The following is a 22,802-nucleotide window of genomic DNA, read 5'->3' on the forward strand; positions in this document are numbered from 1 at the left end:
GCAGGATATTACCTGCGTACAACGCTTGTGTGGATGGTGATACCGATATCTGATATCTACTTGGAGAAACTCCATACTCCGGATCGAACAATTTATCGATTTGCCTCCTTTCTACCTACTCAAGTTATGTCATAATACATTAGGTACCTATACAATATCATTCCCGCCGCTGACATCATCTTCCTACAAGATAATCTCCGAAGATCTACGGTGCAGAGGGACACGAGTTAGAATGGGATAAAGATCAGACCAAAGAATGGTTCATCCTAAAACCCTTCCTACGATCAAAAGAGCATCAAACATCATGATAAAGCAAAGTCATAGCAACTCAAAGCGAGATTTACAACGAGGATTGTGGAAATTTCTAAATCCTACCTTAAACAACCTTAAGCCTTAGCGATTGAAACTTCTCTCCTATCCTAAATTCTGTGGGAATACGTCTCGTATTAAATAATAGAGGGCGAGTAGATAATTCTCTTCAACGATATCGATGCCCAAAATGCTAATCTACGAGTAAATCCCATCTCGTGTATAGATAAATCGACGACGACGACCTTTATAACGAGCCGAACGTTAAAAATACCATCTACGTTATGTAGGCGCTATGCCAACACAGGTTTCACTAGAAACGATGCCGTTTCTCTCGACCCTTCTCACATACTACAACCACCTCATAGCCGTCACAGACATATCAGAAAGAAAACACTCCCGTCATGAGCAACCGCATGTTGGCAAGCTGTGACACAATGTGCACTTCGCCTCTCTATCCTACACTGAATTTATATAAGAGGACGATTAGCTCTATACCAACCTACACCCTCGTCCAAACCTACCTACCTCAACAGCCACAAACCCCGACGATCGCATCACCCAGCCCTCAAATATCAGCAAGTCGATCCCACCGCGACAAGACCATATCAACATGCCCTCACACGCATTCACATACACATCAACCAACCCATGAATTCCCATCAGAAGTCAATTACTTTTCCTCTCCTTTTCTCCTGTCTTATATACACATAATCTACACATAACACACAGCAGCCTTTCCCTCCCTTCCCTTCTCCTCTCCTCCCCATTTCCTCACCTCATCTTAAAAAACCCTCGTATCCGTATCCGCAGGACATGTTATCCATAGCACAGCAGAAAAGAAGAAGGGACATCCATACATCCGACGAGACCCGAGCAAGCAAGATCGATCCCACGAGATCATCGAAGAAGCCGAAAAAACACACAAAAACCCGTATGCTCACTCACTCACTCACTCGTACACACGTACACGCCGACAAACGTCCGATAGATAGATGCCAACGGATAGGGGACAGGTTAAGCATTCCCGAGCTGAATCGAACCTCAGGCCTCACACCTCAACAACAACAGCATCACCAAAAAGAAGAAAGACCAAGAAAGGATATCCGACGCCATCTCAAATGCCACAATCCTCCAACCACAAATATCCCCTCCCTCCCTTCGCCATCCATGAACCCAGAAGCACGAGAATAGGGACCTGGAACCCGGGACCAAGGATTTTGTTTCGTCGACGGAGAGAAGAAAAAACAAACAAACAAACGCCGAACCCCCCACCTCTTTCTAAATAGTTTTGTGTTTCCTCCGCTACGCTTGATGAGTTTGATGCCCTGAACGCCGCCTATGTGCAAGATTTTTGTCGGTAAGTACGCACGTATGTCGTAGTACCGGGGATGATCGCAAAGAAACTTGGGGTATCCATATCACGGCATTTTTTGCGATATGTAATGAAATACAATAACGGCAGGGGGGGTATGGAAATCTAAGGCTTATGCCATGGATTTATGGGTTGTCGTCATATCGATTGTGTGATCCTCCGCAAAACACTGGATCTTCATTTCCATTCCGCCGTTTAAGGAGTATCCGGGCTGTAGTCCAGATATGGTTCCGACTATCGATTAAAAGCATAAGTGCTTATTTTTGGAATTATTTCTCCTCAAGGAACACCGACGATGATGGAGGCTCACTTTACGTGGCTTAAACGAGGCTGTAATGTATGTGCTGGAAGTGCTGAACGATTGGACGATTATGTCGGTGATGGGAAGGAGATACATCTAGGATGAGTCTCAAGTATGGTACAGACAAATACGGGATTGTTCCGGATCGTATACAGGCTACATTTGCTAGGATAGTCAAGATAAACAAGACTAGTCACTAGTATTATGAGATCGAGGCAGATTAGAGATTGGGTAGTTGATGAAATCGTCGGCTTCATCGTGCTTCCAAAAAAAGTTCGGGTCTGTGGGTTAAAAGATCGGTAGTCGATTGTGACACGGAAATTGAGGCTGGACCTGGAGAATGTCCAGACACAACTTGTCAGATAAAGCAGCCAAGTGGCATGTCGGTGATTTGTGATGTGCTTTAAAATATAGTAGAACCTCCTTTAATGTGACCTTTCATTTCAACTAAGCGATGATGGAATCGTCCAAACATAGCAAGTAACAGCAAGTTCGGTGGTATTTCAGATAGACTAGACGCATCGTTGTCTCTTTTGGTGTCTTACAGTAAGGTAAAGGGTCGTTAATATGGCTCTCATGTTGATAAGCTGAGATGAGAGGTCCCTCCGGAGCCCTTGAAGGCATGTAGGGCGGCTAATAGGAGGCGATGGGCCACATTCCATGTCGTTCGTACGTCTGCGGAACTTCATAGGCCTGCGTGAGCACTGTTACTCTCTACCACATTATCGGAGAGATTAATCAGTAGCTGGGCAAGGCAACGCTTAGTTGCTGCGTCGTCGCGAAGTACGGAACTGAATGTGGCATCGCGGAGTGGTTCTGGGAGGCATTGGCGAAGTGCTTCTCGGGCGCGCGCATTATCGCTCAACCGAAGGAAGCACCGCACCACGTGCTTAAGGAGACGAGCCGTCTGCTGCTCGACAAGCTGAGCAACCATGTTACTCAGAACTGTTCCTACGGCATAGAAACGCTCGTAGGTGGCGCAGATGTAGTTGAGACCGTTGTCATCCAACAGAATCTTCTGAACAATGAAGATGGCGACCGTCTTGCTAAGCTCGGATCCCGTCTCCATGATTCGCAGACAAAGAGGAATAATCTCAGTGGTAAGGAGGAAGTTGATTACCTCACTAGAATCGTTCTTGACCAACGCACCGATCACGCCAAGCGAGGTTAATCGTAGATATTCGAAAGGTCGTGACTTCGACGTCGTGTTCAGGAAGGGGTAGAGGAAGAGAGGTATGTGAGCTATAATCATTTTGTCAATACAAAAACCTATAGAAAACAGAGAATGAAGTGCGTACCATTCAGGAACAAAGTTCTTGTGTCATTGTGCGATGCGACACATTGCAGAAGCGCAAGAGCGTTGCAGACCCGGTTCGAAGCAGCAGCTGTTAACTGAGACGGGTTGAGAAGGTTGTAGACCGAGATAATCTCCTGCATCAGAGAGGTCATAACACCTAGATATTGATTAGTCACTATTTTCTCTCACGATAGCTTCGGTTAAATGTTACTAACCGAATGAGTGCCACAGGATAAGCGCCAGTTCGGGCACTTGTTCACGCTTTTTGCTTAGCTCTAGAAGAGCAGCCTCACGTGTGTTCTCGTTAAGCAGATCGGCAACGAATGTAAGGGTTCTTCGGTTGTCTTCCGACACGTTCTCTAAGCCATTCTCTTGAACATGGTTAGCAACAGAAGCACTGATGCTTGCTGTGACATTGTTATGCTGGCCTGCCAGTCTGTTGTAGTGTTGTTGCTGAGCAGCGGCCGCAACAGCAGCAGCCTGTTGGGCTTGGTGCTGGTGACTTGGCTGCTGATGCATCCATGGCTGCTCAGCGTGGGGGTTGTACTGATGGTGACCGTAAAGGCTCGGATTCGGTAACATGGTGTCGGCTGTATGTTTTTGCTCGGTTTATTGGTAATTTCGTGTACAGTTCGGTGTTAGGGATCGTCAATTTAGATCGACCGTTGTTATGCGCGCGTCGTATGTTGAATGAGTTTGTAGCGTACTTGTCCCTTTTCGCCTATCGTTGAATGTATTTTCTCTATTCAGCACCGTTATCTTTCGTGGCTGCTTCCTTGGCTTATTCTTTTGCGCCGGCGTTTGTTCCTATGCTGATTCTTCTGGAAGCTGATAGGGAAAGATGCTGTATAGGATGATGTAATCGTAAACGATTATAGATGTGAGGATTACAACTCGGCCAGGCGAATACGTCCCCTTTTCTGAAGAATTCGTGGGGGAGACCAGCAATCGTAGATATATCCTAGAATTCCGCCTGGATTGGATATCGATGTAGGGACCGCTAATACGCGCCAGCTGTGTTTGAAATATTATTCGGCAAATTTCAGTGTAGGATGGTTCTCCGTTTTATTCAGTAAGTCGGTAGTGAATGAGAAGAGCGAGTCTGAATTATTGCGCGAGGGAAATGCGCTCTTGACGAGAAATGAGGGATCTCCGTTCCGACGTGATTATCTCTGGTGAAGTAGCAACGTTTTCTGCTGGTGACGATAGTGATTCGTGGCAATTTCTCCTAATCGAGGGCGACGTCGATGATATGGGAGATATCTGAGGTATATGGAGGTTGATGTACCCTATGTGATCGTGATGGAGAGGTCTTGGATTATTAACTCTTGGTAGAATTGGGCTAGACTTGGGAAGACACGCTCCAAGTAAACTGTCCGTGACGATGTTTTGGGGGAGCTTCGGGCGCGGAATTAGCTCAAGAAATGATTTAAAGTTGTCCGAAGAAAAATTATTATCTGCAACCTACTTCAGAACGTGTGCGGATGCAAAGGAAATAGGTAAGGCTGAAAATGTAGGTAGGCAACTTCAAAAAGTTGAAGAAGTGAAGTTGATGCAGGGTTCGCCAGAGAAAGCCCGGTCTTTGAAGCATCGCATCCTAATTTGCCGATGGAATGGGGTTAACACTCTAAGAGGGGTGCACTGACCACATGTAGACCCCATCCCCCCCGATTGCGTTACGACCGTTACGTACCTTTTTTTATCTTTTTTGCTGCGTATCAGCCCTAGCTTCCAACGCCCTACTGATTTATTCACACCGTTTATCTTGCGCCGCAGCGGGGTGAAGCACGAGCCACATCAAGCTAGGTAGTTATGTACCATGGTACCTACATCCCCTTTATCAACATCGTGCTGTCTCACATCCCACTACTACCATACCTGCATACCTACTAGGTAGTAGGCATCTCGACATCGGGGATTGCTTACTATCTGTGCTACATAGAGAGCTCCAGCTAGAGCTGTTGGTAAGAGGAGATAATACGGATCATTAGATACCCAAAAAGCAAGAGATAAACAATCTGACAATCACATGTTCTCGCCCATTAGCTTAATAAGATTATATAGAATAGTAACTCCGGTGAAAATGAACCCAGATTGGAATACGGGTACAACTGAATTATCGGTAGGATAAACTACCTAGTACCATATGTTGACCTCTATCTACATAAGCCAGCGAGACTAGGTACCTATGAATCTAGGTCAATTAGGACAACACGTATTAATCCATCTCCGGATGTACTTTGTACATTACTATTTGCGTCTGCTATTAGGAAAGCATCGTTGGTCGTCAAGTCCGGTTCGCCAAACCTGCCAATTCCATCATATCCTTACAATAGGGCACTAGGCGCGGCCTGGCCTCGAAGAATCCATACAATCCGTATCGACAACAAGCCAAGCATGCCCTTTCAAGAAACCGTCTTTCAAATAATCACGAAGTATTCAACGATAATACCTCTTAAGCTCCACCTTTACACCACCGAACCTCAACATGTCAAGGTCCCAAGGTCTCGAAACCGCAAAGTAAGATAGCGGCCGTTCCTCGAGCATCTTGAACCAACTCCGTTTGTTTCTATTATTTCGGATCGCCTGCTCGACCCGACTTCATCATCCGCGACGCGGCTTTAGATCATAGCCGCAGCTCCTTCAGAATTTGATCCGCCCTGTTCTTGAACTGCCATGTGTTTCCCTGCATACGCTTGAACTGAATTCCGTGCAGCGAGAGAAGCGGAACCTTGACGATAAATATCTCAAATTCCAAGATCATGTTGCTGCCCAAGTCGCTCTGGACATGGGTAGTCGTCTCACCCGGTACTCGCCTGGACGAACTGGTTGCGTCCCGCTGAATGCTCTCCGGGTCAGACAGCTCTGATGCCGAGTCGCTTCGGTCAGCGTGTCTTCCGGGTGTTCGTGGTGTTGGGGGGGCTCGATACATATCCCGGATCTCATCACGATCTCGTTCCGTTCTAATGCCAAAACTAAACCTACGTCGATGGCCTGGAGTCGGGACAGGGCTGCCCGCCGCCTCGGCAGCCTTTTTGAGGTCAATGCTAGGCATGTGGCGGCAGGAGAAGCCCCCACGGATCTCTGTGTAGTCGACGCCAAGCTCCGTCAACACCCTCTTAACGTCCGCACGAATAGCAGGTACTGACTTTGTCGAGGTGGTGGAAACACTAAACAAGCCCTTTAAGAAGACCGGCTTAGCTAACTCTGAATCATCCAAGCGCTCTGCCGAGTTTCCACTGGCCTCGCCAACTTCCTGGTCTGTCTCTTCGGGGACATCGGCAGCTCGGGCCCCTTCTCTACGGAGCCTTCGTGCCTGGATGCTCTCTCTACGAGCGTGGCCAAGCGGTCTTGCTCTCATGGAAGTAGCACGGGGATTCAACGCGCTCTTAGGCTCCGGAGGTACTTTGTCGGTAGCTGCCGACTGATCAGAGCCGCTAGTTGGCGGCGGTTCTTTAGGGATCCGGTTGGCAGATCCGAAAGGTCGCCTGCGAAATTCAGCCGAACTCACACTGGTCGAGCGCCCTAAGCCCTTATTGCTTCCAGACAAGTTGCCACCGGCAGATAGCGGCGGGCTAAGTAGATCCCGATGCTGCGGCTGACTGCTCCCGGAACGTAACCTTCCCGGAGTATTGTCATCATCTCGCTCACGCCTTGATCTCCGTATACTAAAGCTCTTACGTGGCGTCGTCGGGGGGTCGGCGGGAGAATGGACGTGGACAACGGGCGGGTGAGAGCGATCCTTATCGAGCCTCTCTGGTTCCTTTCGACGCCTGGTGCTGAATCGCCTAAGGATACCTGCAGCAGTGCTTTCCCTCTTAAGCGGTAGATCAACGGGCGTTTCTGGGGGAGGGGGGACGTTGAGCGTTGCATTGGCCTTCTTGATATCCTCTGGTGCATCATCTTCTCCATGGGTTCTAGCACGAGGCCTTGACCGTCCTCCAGTCGCCTTCTCTCCAGCCATCTCATAAGCTGCAGTATTTGTATGCGCCTCGGGAGGAGGTGCGATCTCTGGTATTGGAGAGTCGGCAACGTTCTTCGGTGTATGCGACTTCGGCACCATGTCTACCTTGTCACGGTCTTGCTTCTCCTTCACAAGATAGTAGATGGAGACCAGAGGGCTAAAGGCGTTGAGCGGATCGACGCCAATCTGAAGAGCATCTGTGCTTGGAGTCGACAAGTTATCACGACTACTTCCAGAATTGCGTCTCTTGTAGAAGTCAAATCCAAACCCTCTCTTCTTTTCCACATCTTTGGGGACGGGTGGCACTTCTTTCTCTTTTTGTAACAGTGTTACAGCGCGTTTGTAATCGTCGGATTCGATGACCTTAGTAAGTTGAGCCCTGATTACCTCGGGGGGGCCAAAGTTAAAACCAGTCATAGCGTTGATGACTTCAGTTTCTAGAGGTAGTGCTAAGGGTTCGCGAGTGGGTAGGTAGTTCTCGGGCGCCGTACCATATCCCTTTATCATCCACGGATGACTCATGACTTCGTGCATCGTAGCACGTTGTCTTGGATCGGTGACAAGCATGCGGGATAGAAGATGTCGGCACTCTAGATGTATGTTAGCAACGCTATATGAGCCACAAGCTACTCGGGAGGAATCACGTACCGTTAGATAACCAACTAGGGTAATCCACAAGTCCTTTCTTAATCTTAGCATGCAGAGCGGGCATGCTCTGGTCATCGAAGGGGACCTTGCCGCAAACTAGCACGTATAGAACGATACCAAAGCTCCATACGTCAACCTCAGGACCAGTATAAGCTCGTGCCTGCAGGAGTTCAGGTGCTGCGAAATAGAGAGAACCGCAGAACGTCTTCAGGTGACCTCGGGGAGCAAAAAGATTGCTCAGACCGAAGTCGATAATCTTGATGTCTCCAGTCTTACTGATCAGAATGTTTTCGATCTTCAAGTCGCGGTGCACTATGCTATTCCGATGGCAATAGTCAAGAGCGCTTGCGATCTGTCTGCTAAACTTCCTCGCTTGCTTCTCCTTTAATTTTCCATGGGAGATAATATAATCAAGCATCTGGCCACCATTGACATATTCGAAGAGCATATACCAATGATAGTTGGTACGAACTACATCTCGCATGCCGCAGATGTGGGGGTGATGTAGCAGGGTAACGATTGCAGCTTCGCGTGCGGTTCGAATTTCCTTCGATTGATCAGCCCGCTCTTTGTCGGCTCGACTGTGATGCCCATCTTCGGTAGAGCCTCGCGGAATGATCTTGCAAGCGACCTATACAATCAAACGTCAGAGAGGGGTTCCTTAAAGATACTTAGGTAGATGACTTATATCTAGAGGATACAAGCTAGGTGTACTAACCTGTTCTGTGCCGTCTTCTTTGCGAGCAAGTTTTACCTTGCCCATACTACCAGCGCCAATAGTCTTGCCTAGAATCCATTTTCCAGATTGGGTGGGAATGGATGTTCTTGATGTTCGTTGCTTAGCACCAGTGGCGCGAGCATCTGCTGCAGCTTGCATGACGGGCGGGATTGCAGCTGGGCCTGCGTTATTTGCGACAGCGGTCGGCCCTGCCATGTCGCTTTTACTATGAGTAGATCGTGTACTGCTCCGGCGATGTACGCCCTTGGAATCGGTCCCACCTCGCGAAATTGGGGGAGGACGGTCTTTGCTAGAATTTCGCTTAGTTTGATGGTGACTAGCAACTACATTCGACGTCTCATAGTCCTGTTGAGGAAGGATGTCTTGTATAGGACGACCGGAAGAAGAGGTCTGTCGGCTATGATGGCGATGGTGGTGGGAGGCAGAGGCAGAACGAGTTGGGTGTGGAGCCGAGGTGTGTTGTTGGGAAGGCGAAGCGGCGGTGGAACTTGTCGGGCGTGAACGAGTAGAGTGGCTTCTCACAGGTGGCTGTGATTGACGAGACCGGGGAGAGGAAGAAGATGAATGTTGGTGATTACGGTGAGGAGACTGAGGATGGTGATGATTATGATGATGATGTTGTTGTTGTTCAGTTGTTGAAGTTGACATTGCTCGGCAACTGGCAACTGGTACCAGAGGTATTGCTACAGCAATCCTGTGAACCGTACCGTACAGTATGAGAATGATTATTGATTAACAACAAGGGGGTAGTCGGAACTGGGACGGGGACGGGGACGAGTTGTGGTGACAAGGCCTAATGAAGGCCGATGCTTCTGATCCATAAAATTCAAAATTAAAGAATTTGGTACGGAACAGAATAGTGCTGGGTGCTTTCCAGAGATTTGGAGAACTGATTTTGGGCAGTAAAGTAAAGGCGGAACAGCCTAGAAAGAACAAGCCTGAACAGCCTGGGAAATGGGAAACTGGGGTCGGGAAAGATTTGGTACAATACTACAGGTATGTATGTACTTAGTAGTACCTACCTCTGTATTGTACAATACAGCAGCCATCAACCAGCTTGACAAGGTTGTACTAGGTACGAAGTACCGTTACAAAATACAGTCCAGTCCCGAGTTACTAGACGAAAGCCTCGTCACTTCCTTTTTTTCTTGCTTGCTCCCCCCCCTTCGTGCCCCAAGGTGCCTTCCTTTTACCATCTACCGCCTACTACCTATTATCTTCGCTACTTTCGCAGTACCAACTTTTACGCTAAAAAGAGGAGGAGTTAATTGGACCGGGATACATTAGCGTCTTTTCGCGGGTCTGCAAGCTCCTTATTGATGAGAAGCTCCTCCTGGCAGTCCTGGCTTACACTTGCTAAACACTTTGGACACTGTAATAAATTCGCTACGGCTGATTAGTCGGCATATTAATGTACCTAGGAAAGCTAGGAAACCTTAGTGCTGGTGATAACGGCGGGGAGCTGGAACATCCATCATTTTCATCCATGCGTCAATGTACCTTTCTTAAGCAAATACGTTCATAGGTTACACGTAAGAACCGCACTTACTTACGTGTAGTAATAAGGACGGTCTAATAAAGGGGACTACCTCCACCATCCACTACCATCACCTGCGCGCCGGGGAATTCAGTACCGACAACTATTTAGCAGCACTTTTAGTCCCACGCAAGCCGTTTGACCGTGTGCGTGTTCTTGGTGTGCCCAGAAACCAGATTCCAGAACACGAGAGCCGGCTGATAATACAGGGAAGATCACAATCGAATTCACCTAGCCCCGCAGCCATACAAAAGGTCTCGTAAGGCGAAACTGCTGAGGCACCTGAGAAGAGCACTTGATAATCAAAAAGAAATAGGGGAAAGAAAAAAGAAATGATATTCACTTAGCAACTTAGTTACACTTGTAGTCCGTGAGATAACCTAGACGAAGCTGACTGGATCATTCTTTCCATAAATGCTTTTCAGTTCAAGAAGCTATCTGTCTGGTACCTACTAGTAGGTATGTAAATTAAGCTATGCTAGCCCCGACATGCCACTGTTATGTAAAGTTGCTTAGTGCGCACCTTACGTAGCCCGGTTGGTGGGTGATGCGGTTTCCAGCTCGTACAGAATGACGAAATTGAAAGAGCGGCCCCTGAAACTAATCGAGACTAATGAACTTTGCGGTCCTTTAAACAATTGATGGAAACCCATCCTTCTTATCCTGAAGAACTTGGAACTTTCATAAGGCACAGCACCTAGTATCTATAATGTTCCCTAGACAAGGAATGTCGCTTACACAATAGGAATCGGAAACCATTCACACTGTTAAAGATGGTAGGTTATAAAACTTACAACAAAACACGAAACTAATGATGGACAAGTCAACTAACTACACGTGCTGCGTTTAGAGTACTAGATCCTCCTATATTTCTAATCACGATCCAGTTGATTTGTGCATAGGTTTGGGATGGATGTGATATTTTGGAGGGGTATGACGACAGTAGCCGGATACTCCCATTATCCCACCCACTACCAACAAGGTTGTATTGCAGGTTGGAAGCTTGAACAGATCAGGAAAATAATGGGCATCGTCGAATATCGCTCCTGTTCTTCTTCGGTCAGCCAGGGACTGTGATAGGTTGCTCATTTTCGACTTTCCCGTTCCTGACCGTTTATTGAGTAAGGAGACGGCTTGACGGGTTGATTGGACCGTGAAGCGAGTTAGATCCTAAAGGAGCAATCATCGAAAACACCAATCTGTTGAACCATATCGGTACAGGTGCGTCTTACCATGTTCATGTCCATGTCTATGATCTCAGTAATGAAATATCCACATTAGACTTCTCTTCCTCGGCATATTACAACGTGCCTCAACAAATCCTATCATCTTCCTCGCATATATGGAAGCTTTTCTACTTCCTTATATAGGACTTGCTTGAACCCAATCGCCTACTTGAGATAGAAACCATAAATAATGCTCTCACATCCATCCTTAAGCCTCAGCTGAATTGGATTGTACCCCTTTTAGGTTTCACATTGCTTTTTCTGACTAGAAGCTTGCCTATAGTACCGGTGTAGGTAGGTACTTAAAAAGCACACACTACGGCAAGGAAGCTAGATATTCGGAATTATACTCTTTCATTTGTTAGCAACAAATTTTTGGAACTGAATAACTATGAGTCTATGATAAATCAGTATCTAAGGGTAGATAAAGCTGGTCCGAAGATATAGCAGTGCTCATGAGCAATCGGAGTTCTCTACTCAAACAAATCTCCCAGCTGAAGAAAACCAACCCATTTCTAAGATATGTGCCAATTTATACTAGAAATTGTCACCCGGTAAGCAGTTTATAATATGGGTGTGTGGTTCCAGACCTGCAGGACAACCTCATTTTGTGTGAGATTACCTCACAGCCTACGAATCTGTACTCCAGTGCTATAAAGGGTCTCGGTTCACGTATAACAAATGACTCTCATCAGCACCTTTAACAATGCTTTTCTTGTGGGCTAGTAAGAGGTACCTAGCAGAGGCATTTAATTGACGTATTGTCCTTACTTGACATGCAGTTGAATTTGTGTGCGGTACTAAACACCTTTTACATCATTAGCATTGCCGGAAACTTGATTAAGCTAGAATACTCACAGCAATTATTTCCCAATTTTCGAAATGGTGGCATCCATTATGTCGAACTTTCCTATTTATAAAGGAATATTGATAAATATATGCCAAAAAGATGTTGTAAGACACGAAATTTATGTATTTCGTAGCAGCTTCCGTTAATTGTTAAAGTACTTGTTTACGTAATCAATCCAAAAGATACTTAGTTACATGAACAGATACTGTATTCCACTTATCGATAAGAAACATTCCCAGCTTCATCATCCAAAGCTCCCGACTTACTTCAGACAAACGTACACGTTCTAGCACCCCAAATCTGAAAGAACCCGTGAATTTGTGCCAGAAACCTTACATCAAATTTGGGGGTCATAGAATACTGCCCATGTCACAAAAGCGATCCCGCAAATCCTTCGAAGACGAGCCCAAAGACCAAGAGTCGTACGTCGTCTACGGCACTCCTCTACCACCCCTCGATCCCGACGTTCGCGACGACGGCTCCTACGTCCCAGTATGGAAACAAGAGGTTCGGGATGAGCGCGGCCGCAAGCGCCTCCATGGAGCCTTTACAGGGGGATGGAGTGCGGGATACTTCAACACCGTCGGGTCCAAGGAAGGGTGGGCACCCTCTACATTTGTCTCGTCGCGCGCGAATCGCCGGAAGGATGACACTACTGCTAAGCAACAGAAGCCGGAGGACTTCATGGATGATGAGGATCTCGCCGACGCGGAAGAGGCAAGGAAGCTACAGACTGCGCAGGGGTTCGCCGGACTAGGGTCTACCGATGAGGATGGGCTTTCTCGACGGGGAGGGCTTACGGATTTGTTCCGCGTAAAGGGGGATACGATGGGGAAGAAACTACTAAGGAAGATGGGCTGGAAAGATGGTCAGGGAATTGGTCCTAAAATCCGCCGGAAAGCTCGACTTGATGCCGGTAGCAACAAGTTAAGCGGTATTGCTCAGGATGGAGGCGAGACGTATCTCTTTGCGCCAGATAACGTAGCCATGATCTCGTTCAACAAGAAATTAGATCGAAAGGGGCTAGGTCACCGAGGAGAATCACGATTAACACAGATGAGAGCAAACACACGAGCGGAAGCCGGTTCGAGCTCCGACGAGGACTCGCAAAATGGACCTTTAATACGTCCCAACGCGCTAAAGAAGAAGAAGCCGAGTAAATTCGGAAAGGGCGGTATAGGCATCGGCGTTCTCAACGACACGGGATCCGACGATGAGGACCCGTATGAGATCGGGCCGCGGATATCGTACAACCGGGTCATAGGAGGCGACAAAAAGAAGAAGAAAGCGACAAGCACAACTACGTCAGCCAACCCAGCGCTGCGCTCAGCACCAGTTTTCATATCCCGCAAGAAAACCCTCGCTCAAGCGGGAAAAAACCTGCGAAAATGCCACGATGGCCGCCTCCCCCTCGACGGCTTCATCTTCGGCACACAAACAGACGACTTGGCATCGTCCATCAACTCCGAAGTTAACAAATACCCAGCCCCCATCATACCAGCCGACTGGAAGTCCAGCAAACAACGCAAACCCGACCCCTCAACCTCAAACACAACCTACATTTCCACCGCCGACGCAGCCCGCGCCTCCAAACTAGACGCGCGCTCCCGCGCCGAACTCTTAGGTGAAGCCCAACTCCAAGGCAAATCCGTCTTCGACTTCCTCTCCTCCACGGCACGCAAGCGCCTCGCCTCCGCAACCGGAAACCGCAACCTGCCCCCAGCCCTCGGCGAGATCCCCTCCGGCTACGCCTTAAGCGACGCAGAAAAACAGCAACAACTCCTGCGCCAAATCCCGACCATCGACAAAGCAACCGCCGTAGCAGCAATCGCCCGAGGCGCCGCCGGCAACGGCACCGCGCCATACGCCGACGACGAGGCTAAGCGCAGCAGGTACAGGAAATATCTCGAATGGGCCGCGGGTTTCGCCGCCTCCCCGCCCGACAAATCCCCCGCCGTTTCCGCGGAAGCGTATCTCCGCGAACTCCACGAGTTTCAGAAATGCGCGTTGATCTTTAAACCCATGACCGGCGCCATGGCGTCCCGATTCACCACATCAACGGCTTCATCGTCGAGTTTACTAAAAGGAAACGCGAGCGGGGGAGCGGATGCAGATGCGGTGGTGAGCAGACCGCCCCCCAAACCGACGGATCCGGCGGAGCAGGCGGCGGGGATGGGGATGTACGGCTCTATGACGCGGAAGGTGGCGGATTTTTATCCGACGAGGTTGCTTTGCAAGAGGTTTAATGTGAGGCCTCCTGCGCACGTGCAGCCGGATCCGGAGCGCGAGGGAGGAGGAGTGGGAGGGGGTGCGGGTGTGGCGAAGGGGAGGGCCGCGGATCCGTTTAGGGCGTTTGTTTCTGGAGGGGTGTATTCGGAGAATGCGATGACGCTGGATGAGTTAGTTAGATCTGCGGGGACGGAGGCGCAGACGCCGGCACAGGTAGGGGAGGCGGTGACGGTGCCGGAAGGAACGCTGAAACCCCAGGCCCCGCAGGTGGTGGTTAATGCGGAGGTTAATGAGGTTTTGGAGGGGAAGAGGGCGGAGGATGATGTCCTGAAGGCCATTTTTGGGGACAGTAGTGATGATGAGGATTAACTGGGGGAGTGAGAGTATGAAGCTGATAATTATACCCCATTGAATACGAATGTTCAAAGTCTAGGTAGACATACCTATTTACTTATTGATGAAGCACGGATGTCACAATTCTGTGGAAATATTTCTGCATCATTTATTTTCTATTTCTATTCATGCTTATGTTGCTGAATGTTGATATGCACATCATCTAACCAAGTAGATATAACTTCCAACCACTCTACCTAGGGTATTAGGCGCCTATAAAACCACGTTCAAGCACACTAGACCCTGTCTAATGCGTAGGCTTCGAAATCGGCGCAATAATACCCTGCCTCATCAACACCCTCGGCTTCGTCGCCTCCTGGAACGTCTCCTTGGTCATCCACTCAGGGCCAACAGGGAGCCTCAGTGCACGTTCGTACTGTAGCCTCGATTCGTAGGGGTGCGGTAGCTGGGTAGCTGTGAACTTATCGTTCTGCGTAATCAATGTGTTAGTTAATGCTCATAATGCCAATATAGAATAAAAACCAGGGAGAGATATACCTTCTTATTCCTCTTCTCATTAATAATAACGCTCTTAAGCCCCGCGTCCTTACGGTCTTTCTTCTTGATCCCCTCCTGCTTAGTCAGGAACCGACCTTGGTGTCGACTCTTCTCGCGCTTGCTAACGCCATCACCGACCCAACTACCCCAGCCGGGAAGTGTGTTATCGATGACCTTATCGTCGTCCTCCTCTTCAGCCGCCTGTTTCTCTTCTTCGAACTCAGCCACGACGTCTGCGGCACCGAAGGCCTTTGCGATAAGTTCGTGGTCACGGAATTTGATGGGAAGATGGCTTTCTTCGTCGTCTGATGAGTCTTCGAGGCCGGTGATTGCTTGTTTGTTGCTAGCTTTAGGTTTCTTAGCTGGAGCTAGAGCTCTTGATACTCCTACGGCTACCGAGTCCATGCCGAGCTCTAGGACGTCTGCGCTAGGTTCTGTCTTGCCTTTTTGTTTCCTGTGTCGTCTTGTCGTTGATGGCTGAGTCCAAGCACTTCCTGTCGAGGTCGCGTTTGCATCTTGCGAAACCGGGGCTGAGAGACCCTTCGGTCGGCCAGCTGATGCAGCCGCAATCTCATCCCTAGCAGCTTGGAGTTCCGCTTTGTCTGTCTTGTCTTTCTTGCTAGCCTTAACGAGCTTCTCGACTGTCTTCTTTTCCGATGCCTGGCCAAAGATTCGTCGACCAACATCCTCAGGTCCGTCGTCGGATTGTTCGCCATTTTCATCGTCGGAAGCTAAATCCCGTCGTATCTGGGCGACTAGATCATCATTGGCCTTCTTTTTTGTAGCCTCCGCCTTCTTCATGAATTGCATGTTCATCAGCTTCGACTTCGTTTGCCCATCTTCGGCATCAGAAACGTCGTCGAGCTGCTTCAGAAGCCTCTTTCGCTCATCAACATCATCCGAACCACCCGAGTAATCGGAATCATCGTCTGAATCATCGTTTCCTTTAGTTGGTTTCCCCTCGATACGACGGCGCAACTCTTCATCTCGTCGAGCCATCTCAGCTATTCCTACTCGAACATCGTCATCCCAAGCGGCACGACCATCCTTGTTAGACATTTTGGCCCATTTACTCTTCCTATGCCGGTCTCCCATTCTCTCCATAGCTCGCTGGCGATCCTGGGCTTCGCGCTCCTCTTCCGAGTCGATCTCTCCATTCGCGGCCATGCGTTCGTGTTCTTTTACTTCTTCTCTTTCCCTTTGTTTTCTATGTACTCGGTGATAGGCTTTACTCTTGATCTTCTTGATGCGCTTTGCTCTTGCGTCTTCCCGAGACTTGATTTCTCTCTCGCGGCGCTTTTGCTGCCACAGCTCCTTGAGATTATCTCGCGAAACGCCGTCGGCGTCTACGAACCCTTCATCGTCTAATTTTGTCTCTTTCTTGGTGCTTGGCCCTAGGCCACTTTCTTCCATGATAGCAAAGATAGCTTGTTCCAACTCAGTGCCTGGCGCTTTGCGATTTAGGGCTTGAATCTCGCTGTTGTCGTGTCTAGAGAGACCAGTCTCGTTTTGCGGTAAGGGGAATACTAGATGTTCCGCTCGTCTGTTATGCTTTACCGTCTCCGTCCACCGATCTAGGGACTCATTCGTCTTTTCGTATGCGACGGTGCGATCTAGTTTTGCCTGCTGACGTCTTGCGAGAGGCACATCAAGTTTCTGCGGCTTGCTTGATTTCTCCTCTTTCGTCATGAGCTTAAGGGACTTCTTGATCTGCGGGTCCTTAATTCCCAATAAGCCTAGATCTTTCAACCCGAGCTTAGGTTTCTTGGTCGGCGCAGTTTCTTGCTCGTCCGCATCTTTTACCCCTGAGAATTTAGAAACCCATGCATTAATTCCGGACTCTGATACATCGTCATCCTCGTCGCCATCGGTGTCAGGGGAATCATCGCTAGATGCTTCGTCTTCGTCATCAGATCCTTCATCCGAACTAGACTCTTCTTCGTCGGGGCCAGGTTCGTCATCTTCGGACATAGACATATCTAGAGCCTGAGCAAGATCAATAGCGTCCGATCCGAGAGAAGCACCGTCGGCATCATCAATATCCTCATCGTCTTCGTCTTCATCGTCATCATCCTATAAATCTATTAGCCTCAAATGGCACCAATTTTCAAATTGCCTTTTCATACCTCATTTCTTCGCTTCTGCTTCTTCTTCTGCTTCCCCTTACTCCCACGAAATGCATAATCTTCAAACCTCTCCTCATCGCTCTCGCCAAACGCATCATCACTATCGATCTCAGAGTCATCGTCCTCATCAACACCAATGCGCCATTCATTCCCGCTACTATCACTGCCATATTCAACATCCTCATCGCGATCAGCGCCACGGCGCATCTTCCTCGGGGGCCTCTCATCTTCGTCCTCGTCGTCATCATCTTCGTCTTCGTCTTCGTCGTCTTGATTCCTAGAGCGCTTGCCGCCACGACTACCTCCCTCAAGCGGTGCGTCTAGCTCGCGGTTACGCGGGGTGCGAGTCGGGCGATCGGCGAACTCCTCCGAGGCGATAGCGAATGCATTCAGCGCCGTCTTCGAAGACCTAGCCTTCGATCTCTTCTTGCCCTTACCCTTGCCGCTAGCGCTCTGTGCGCCGCCGACGGGCCGTCCGTGGGCTTGCCGGCCGGGCATGTCGAATTATGCTTCTTCCGTTGCGCTTTTGAGAAATTCGAAGTATCCTAGTACCCAAATATCCGGTCTCGAATTTAAAAATGCGTTCTTGGGTTAACGACGACGGAAGTCGAATCACGGCTTAGAAACAGCAGGATTGCAGAATCTACGGTACGAATTCTTACAAAAAACGAAAGCGGTATCCAGACTTTTTTTCTGCCGTGATAGCGATAAGTGGTGGGGGAGCTAGAGCTGTAATTACTCCATAAAGTTTAGCGTAGTTACCAGGGGTCCAATTAAACTTCGACGGTACTTCAAGTACCAAAGTTCCTGCCCCACTAAATTTGACGATTTTCAAGATCGCGGCTTTGCGACTTCAAACTCCGGTGCCTCTTTATACTCGCACTTTCATTGGCGTCAATCTGCAGCACGATCAATTGCCGCTTATATACGGGCGATATAAACGGCTATTCAGCACCACGCCTCCAAAACCCTCCCCTATCCTTCCACCGAATTTCATAGAGAGGTATAAGGGAAGACCTCCCACAAAAAACCGCCGCGATGCAGCCCACCCAGCCACTCCTCAAAGCCTTCCGCAAATTCCGGCTAACGACCAAAGATGTCAACAAGGGGTTCTACAAGGGAACGCGAACGGGCAGGATGGGATCGCATACCAAATACGGTGGCTACGTGATCGACTGGAGCCGGGTGCGGACATTTGTTGTGCCCCCCAACCTTTCTAAATTCAAGGTAGCCTCTTCCCCCCCTTGAAAAGTCGAGTAGTAGTATTAGGATTGAGAATTGTTGGAGACTGATTGAGATATGATAATAGTTGACGCCCTACGTAACGCAACTGGTACGGGAGAAGAAAGGTCGATACGAGGGTTATCAAATGGGACCTAAGAGCGCGGAGCTATATCTAGATCGGTGGAAGCAGGAGAACGGATTGGACTGAGAGGTTGTCTTGAAAGGAGTAAAACTTGCTGTCAATTGGAATAGACGGACGCCGAGTATCGGGGAGATGACTGCGGTTTGTTGCTCGAAGCTGAGTTAACTGAGTTACCCTCAAGTTACCGTTCTCATGGCCGGATATCTTCTCGGGTCTTGTGGCATTGGGATATGAAGAAGAGAAACCTGGCACGAAAATCACGACAGTCAAAACAACATGTAAAATCTGTATTATACCGATCACAGAACATCACACCATAAAGCACATAACACCATAAATTCAAAGCCACTTTTAATCCGGTAATTCCAATAATTGAATTTCCAATCCTATAACTACATAAGTTTAACGAGGGTATATAAAACGACATAGTAAACAAAAATAGCTGGCACATTATCCCAAACCTGACAAATAAGATATGATCTGGGTATATAGTTGTATCCCGTTTTCCCCTTACATCCCCAACTTCCAAAACGACAAATTGATTATTTCTTCATAGGCAAATCTTCTTGCGCGCTAACAAACGACTCCAATGGGGGGCGTTCTGTATTGGGAGAGGCCCCATCGACAGCGACTAGTGGTGTCGTCGGTGCAGTAGCGTAACTTCCCTTCTCGGTGAAGGGTGTAGTTGCTAGGCTTGGAGCTTGAGTGTTCCAAAGGTTGTCAATTTCATCGCTGTAGACAACAATCGAAGCTCGTGTAAGGTTCGTTGTCGGAGGTCCCGATTTCTTCACTGCTTCCGGATCGATAACCTCATCTTTCGCTTTATCGGTGGCAGCAGCGACGACAGCAGCACTAGTACCTGCCATAGCCCGAACCTGTGGATTCAGTGGTGCAGGGCTTGCAGCTCGGCTTGGCTGATCTAGTGCCGATGTCAACGTGATCATGCTAGCAGTGTCGGCTTCCTTATCAAGACTGAAGGGCACGGCGATGCCACAGACAGTAGGACGCTTGCCCATAACACCCGTGTCCGGAACATAATCTGGCTTGAGCATGTCACTTCCGGCAGTAGGCGGCCGCTCGGCTTGTTTCGATTTCTCCTGCCTCATAGCCATGAGCACAGATATAGGAGTATCGTCGTTGACACCACCGTCTTCGGCAACTTGACTCTCGTCCCTGACAATCTTCGTCTTTGACCGACTCCGGTTGCGTGTTGCCGCCCTATCGGCGGGTCCATCTTCCTGATCCTTAAGATCAGATGGTGAGCGGGCACCTTCTCCCTCTTCAGGGGTAGCAAATTTGACTCCCGGTTTGTCAGCTCCATGTTCCCGTTGTACAGTAGCCTCATCGTGTTTAGACCCCCAGAGAGACCACAGTGCAAGGCCCATGCTCTTAGTCTTCTTCTTTTCCTTTACATCCTCGCCTGCCTTGCGTCTGCTAGCAAGAGCGGATGGGGGAGGTATTTCTCCATCGAAGCCGACATATCCTGCGACCATCTCTTTAAATCGTCGCTTGTGAATCTTGACACGGACACTGCCAAAGCGTTTATCCCACTGGGAGCGTGTTTCGAGCCATCTCCGTACTGGAGTTTCCTTGACAATGCCAATATCATTTCGATCCATGATGCAGCCAGGAAACTCGCTAGGAGCCGCCAAGGGACTAATAACACCATGGCGACTAACCCGCTGGCGGATCATATGGTTCTTAAAAGGTGGCAAGGGGTCTCCAGCTTTGCCCACTGCAGACTCGGGGCTTTTCTCAGATTGAACCTCTTCCCCAGCGTTTCTATTCGTAGTGCCGCCATCGGAACTGTAAACGGAGCTAGAACTTGATATAACAGAAATATCATCATCATCGAGAATGTCGATCTCTGTCTTTTGCGCTCTAGCCAATGCCCAGGCACCGAACTGGGCTACCGAACGATACATATATTTTGCCGGTCGAGTGAAACTCAGAGTTGGGGCAACATGGCATAGATCGTCCCAGACTTGAAGCTGCACATCAGTTGGTTTGTAACGATTCAGCTGCTCCCGTGCTACATCATTCATCGCGGAGTCCGGAGGTGGATACTTGGAAGGATTTGCGCATTTATGTGCCAGGTATATCTGCTCGTCTCGGAGGATTTCTCCACCCCCTGTCATGATGAGTAGCGGTGGTAACCCACCAAGGCTAGATTGCATCACAGGGCTGACCAAAGGGTGTGACAGAAGCTCATTGGTAGTATACATCTAGAAGAAACATTAGCGACTTTCTCCAGTCTTCATTCAACACTCGATAATTACCTGCATCTGATCTTTGAGTTTGACCTCTTTGCCATCGAGATTGATTGAGAGGAATCCTGTTTCAGCAAAGCTACTGTTATCACCATCCTCCACCTTCCCTGTATTTAGTTGAGCGAGGTCTTGAGGAAGATGCCTCGCTTCCACTGATTCCTGTTTCATCAACTTGGTTGCGTCCAACTTCGTGTTTGTGGCAATTTGTTCCTTCAACAAGGCATATTCGTCTACATTCAAAGGAGGCCACGCCTTTGAAGGCTTGTGGTGAAACCCGTGCTGAGGTATATAATCAAGAGGACAGTCATTGGAGACGCTTGGAAAAGAGTGCGTCAAGTCCACCCAGGGACTGATGAGAATAGCACCGGCCGGGAGAGGGATATACCTATCCCTCATAATAACCAACAAGCTCATGACCATTCCACCACCAGCGGAATCGCCGGCCAAAATGATGGTGGTTGGATCTTGAGTTTCAAGCAAGTAGAGATACGCTGCTAAGCAATCCTGAAGTCCACAGGGGAAGGGGAATTGAGGAGCTAGACGGTATTCAGGAGCAAAGACCCTGGCCTTTAGCTTCCGGGCATGCCGTTGCATCTGATATCTATGTTCGTCGACACTCCCAAAGAAATAGGCGCCACCATGGACGTAAAGCATAACTCGCTTGCCCGAATCATTAGCCTTCTTACGGTCATGATAGTCGGCCCTCATCTCTATCCATTCTGCCTTAAGGGGGCTCTTGAGCTTCCGCCATTGCCACCAATTCTGGCCGCCGACTCTTTTGATACCATCTGGACCTAGTTGTTCCTGTATAATGTCGGCAGACTGCAGAAGCTTTGACTCGGGAATCTCGACTTGGTCCACTTTAACCCATTGAGGATGTGGTACCCACTGCGAAGTGAAAGCTTGTAGCTCCTCGACGGTATGGTGCGACGCGAATGTGAGGAAGGATCGTATAAGGTGCAAGCCTTCGTCATACGAGAGGTGGGCAGTCGGTCGCTGGCGTAAAGGTTTGCGATTTAGATACTATAGTGTCACCACACCTCAGTTTAGTACAGTATCTCTATATAAACACCAGACGAAATCAAACAAGTTTTTGGTGAAATGTCAACGAGATATCATCAGGTAGCTCGACCATTCATGACCAATGACAATCCTTACGTTCCGTACTAAGGTAAGGTTTAGGTTGTCGGAAAGACGGGAAGACAGGAATCATCCTAATAGATTGGGCACATACGTGGGACAGAAACGTCGACAAGACGGTCGGCGTAACCGCCATAGAAACAGTGGCCGTGTTCATATTCATGGTTACCCAGAGTGGCCTAAATACGGTCTAGGTATCGTATATCGAATTATAGTCGAGTAGCGCAAGATCGTAGCTTGCTAGAAGCTGTAACGGTGGCGGCTTGTGTAGTTGAATCGAAGCATTGGGTAGTCCGGTAAGCTTAGGAATTTGTGACCCTGAGAGTTATACAAGCCCGTCCAAGCCTGTCAGACGGAACAATGAAGGGAAAGGGATGCGAATCGGAAAGTCTATTGTCACTCCTTTTCCCAATTGGCTTTATGGGTTTATGTATTAAGTGGATAAAAATAATAGGGAAGCTTCAGGTAGCCAAGCTACCCATTTGGCGCCTGCCCAGCTACCTCATTTCACATATCAATTATTGGTGATGTCAT

The 22,802-nt window shown here is 48.7% G+C and overlaps 6 protein-coding genes across 6 annotated transcripts; 2 read left to right on the forward strand and 4 right to left on the reverse strand.

The window, feature by feature from the left end:
* Positions 1-2,456: 2,456 nt before the first annotated feature.
* GGS22DRAFT_89672 (cell differentiation protein rcd1) lies at positions 2,457-4,265 on the reverse strand. Its single transcript, XM_047968359.1, has 3 exons — positions 3,498-4,265; positions 3,284-3,439; positions 2,457-3,227 (listed from the first exon to the last, which is right to left on the reverse strand). Exons 1-3 carry the CDS (start codon positions 3,862-3,864, stop codon positions 2,671-2,673), a joined length of 1,080 nt encoding a protein of 359 aa, XP_047821656.1. The 5' UTR covers positions 3,865-4,265; the 3' UTR covers positions 2,457-2,670.
* A 1,643-nt stretch (positions 4,266-5,908) lies between these two features.
* GGS22DRAFT_178016 (Pkinase-domain-containing protein) lies at positions 5,909-8,828 on the reverse strand (the record flags this gene model as incomplete). The annotated part of the gene is made up of 3 exons (XM_047963551.1): positions 5,909-7,836; positions 7,895-8,525; positions 8,613-8,828. The coding sequence occupies 3 exons, from the start codon at positions 8,826-8,828 to the stop codon at positions 5,909-5,911; spliced, it is 2,775 nt and encodes a 924-aa protein (XP_047821657.1).
* A 3,684-nt stretch (positions 8,829-12,512) lies between these two features.
* On the forward strand, positions 12,513-14,947 carry GGS22DRAFT_154401 (DUF1604-domain-containing protein). Its single transcript, XM_047960032.1, has one exon. It carries the CDS (start codon positions 12,613-12,615, stop codon positions 14,842-14,844), a length of 2,232 nt encoding a protein of 743 aa, XP_047821658.1. The 5' UTR covers positions 12,513-12,612; the 3' UTR covers positions 14,845-14,947.
* Positions 14,948-14,963: 16 nt separating this feature from the next.
* On the reverse strand, positions 14,964-18,121 carry GGS22DRAFT_89695 (small-subunit processome). The gene is made up of 3 exons (XM_047968360.1): positions 17,493-18,121; positions 15,367-17,439; positions 14,964-15,298 (listed from the first exon to the last, which is right to left on the reverse strand). Exons 1-3 carry the CDS (start codon positions 17,988-17,990, stop codon positions 15,116-15,118), a joined length of 2,754 nt encoding a protein of 917 aa, XP_047821659.1. The 5' UTR covers positions 17,991-18,121; the 3' UTR covers positions 14,964-15,115.
* Positions 18,122-18,361: 240 nt separating this feature from the next.
* On the forward strand, positions 18,362-19,221 carry GGS22DRAFT_154405 (50S ribosomal protein YmL27). The gene is made up of 2 exons (XM_047960033.1): positions 18,362-18,719; positions 18,802-19,221. Exons 1-2 carry the CDS (start codon positions 18,531-18,533, stop codon positions 18,922-18,924), a joined length of 312 nt encoding a protein of 103 aa, XP_047821660.1. The 5' UTR covers positions 18,362-18,530; the 3' UTR covers positions 18,925-19,221.
* GGS22DRAFT_197750 (alpha/beta-hydrolase) lies at positions 18,987-22,431 on the reverse strand (the record flags this gene model as incomplete). The annotated part of the gene is made up of 3 exons (XM_047966028.1): positions 18,987-21,083; positions 21,138-22,151; positions 22,363-22,431. The coding sequence occupies 3 exons, from the start codon at positions 22,429-22,431 to the stop codon at positions 19,401-19,403; spliced, it is 2,766 nt and encodes a 921-aa protein (XP_047821661.1). The 3' UTR covers positions 18,987-19,400.
* Between the last annotated feature and the right edge of the window lie 371 nt (positions 22,432-22,802).

This window comes from Annulohypoxylon maeteangense (genome assembly GCF_022496945.1).
Source record: "Annulohypoxylon maeteangense strain CBS 123835 unplaced genomic scaffold GGS22scaffold_3, whole genome shotgun sequence".
Lineage (NCBI taxonomy): Eukaryota > Fungi > Ascomycota > Sordariomycetes > Xylariales > Hypoxylaceae > Annulohypoxylon > Annulohypoxylon maeteangense.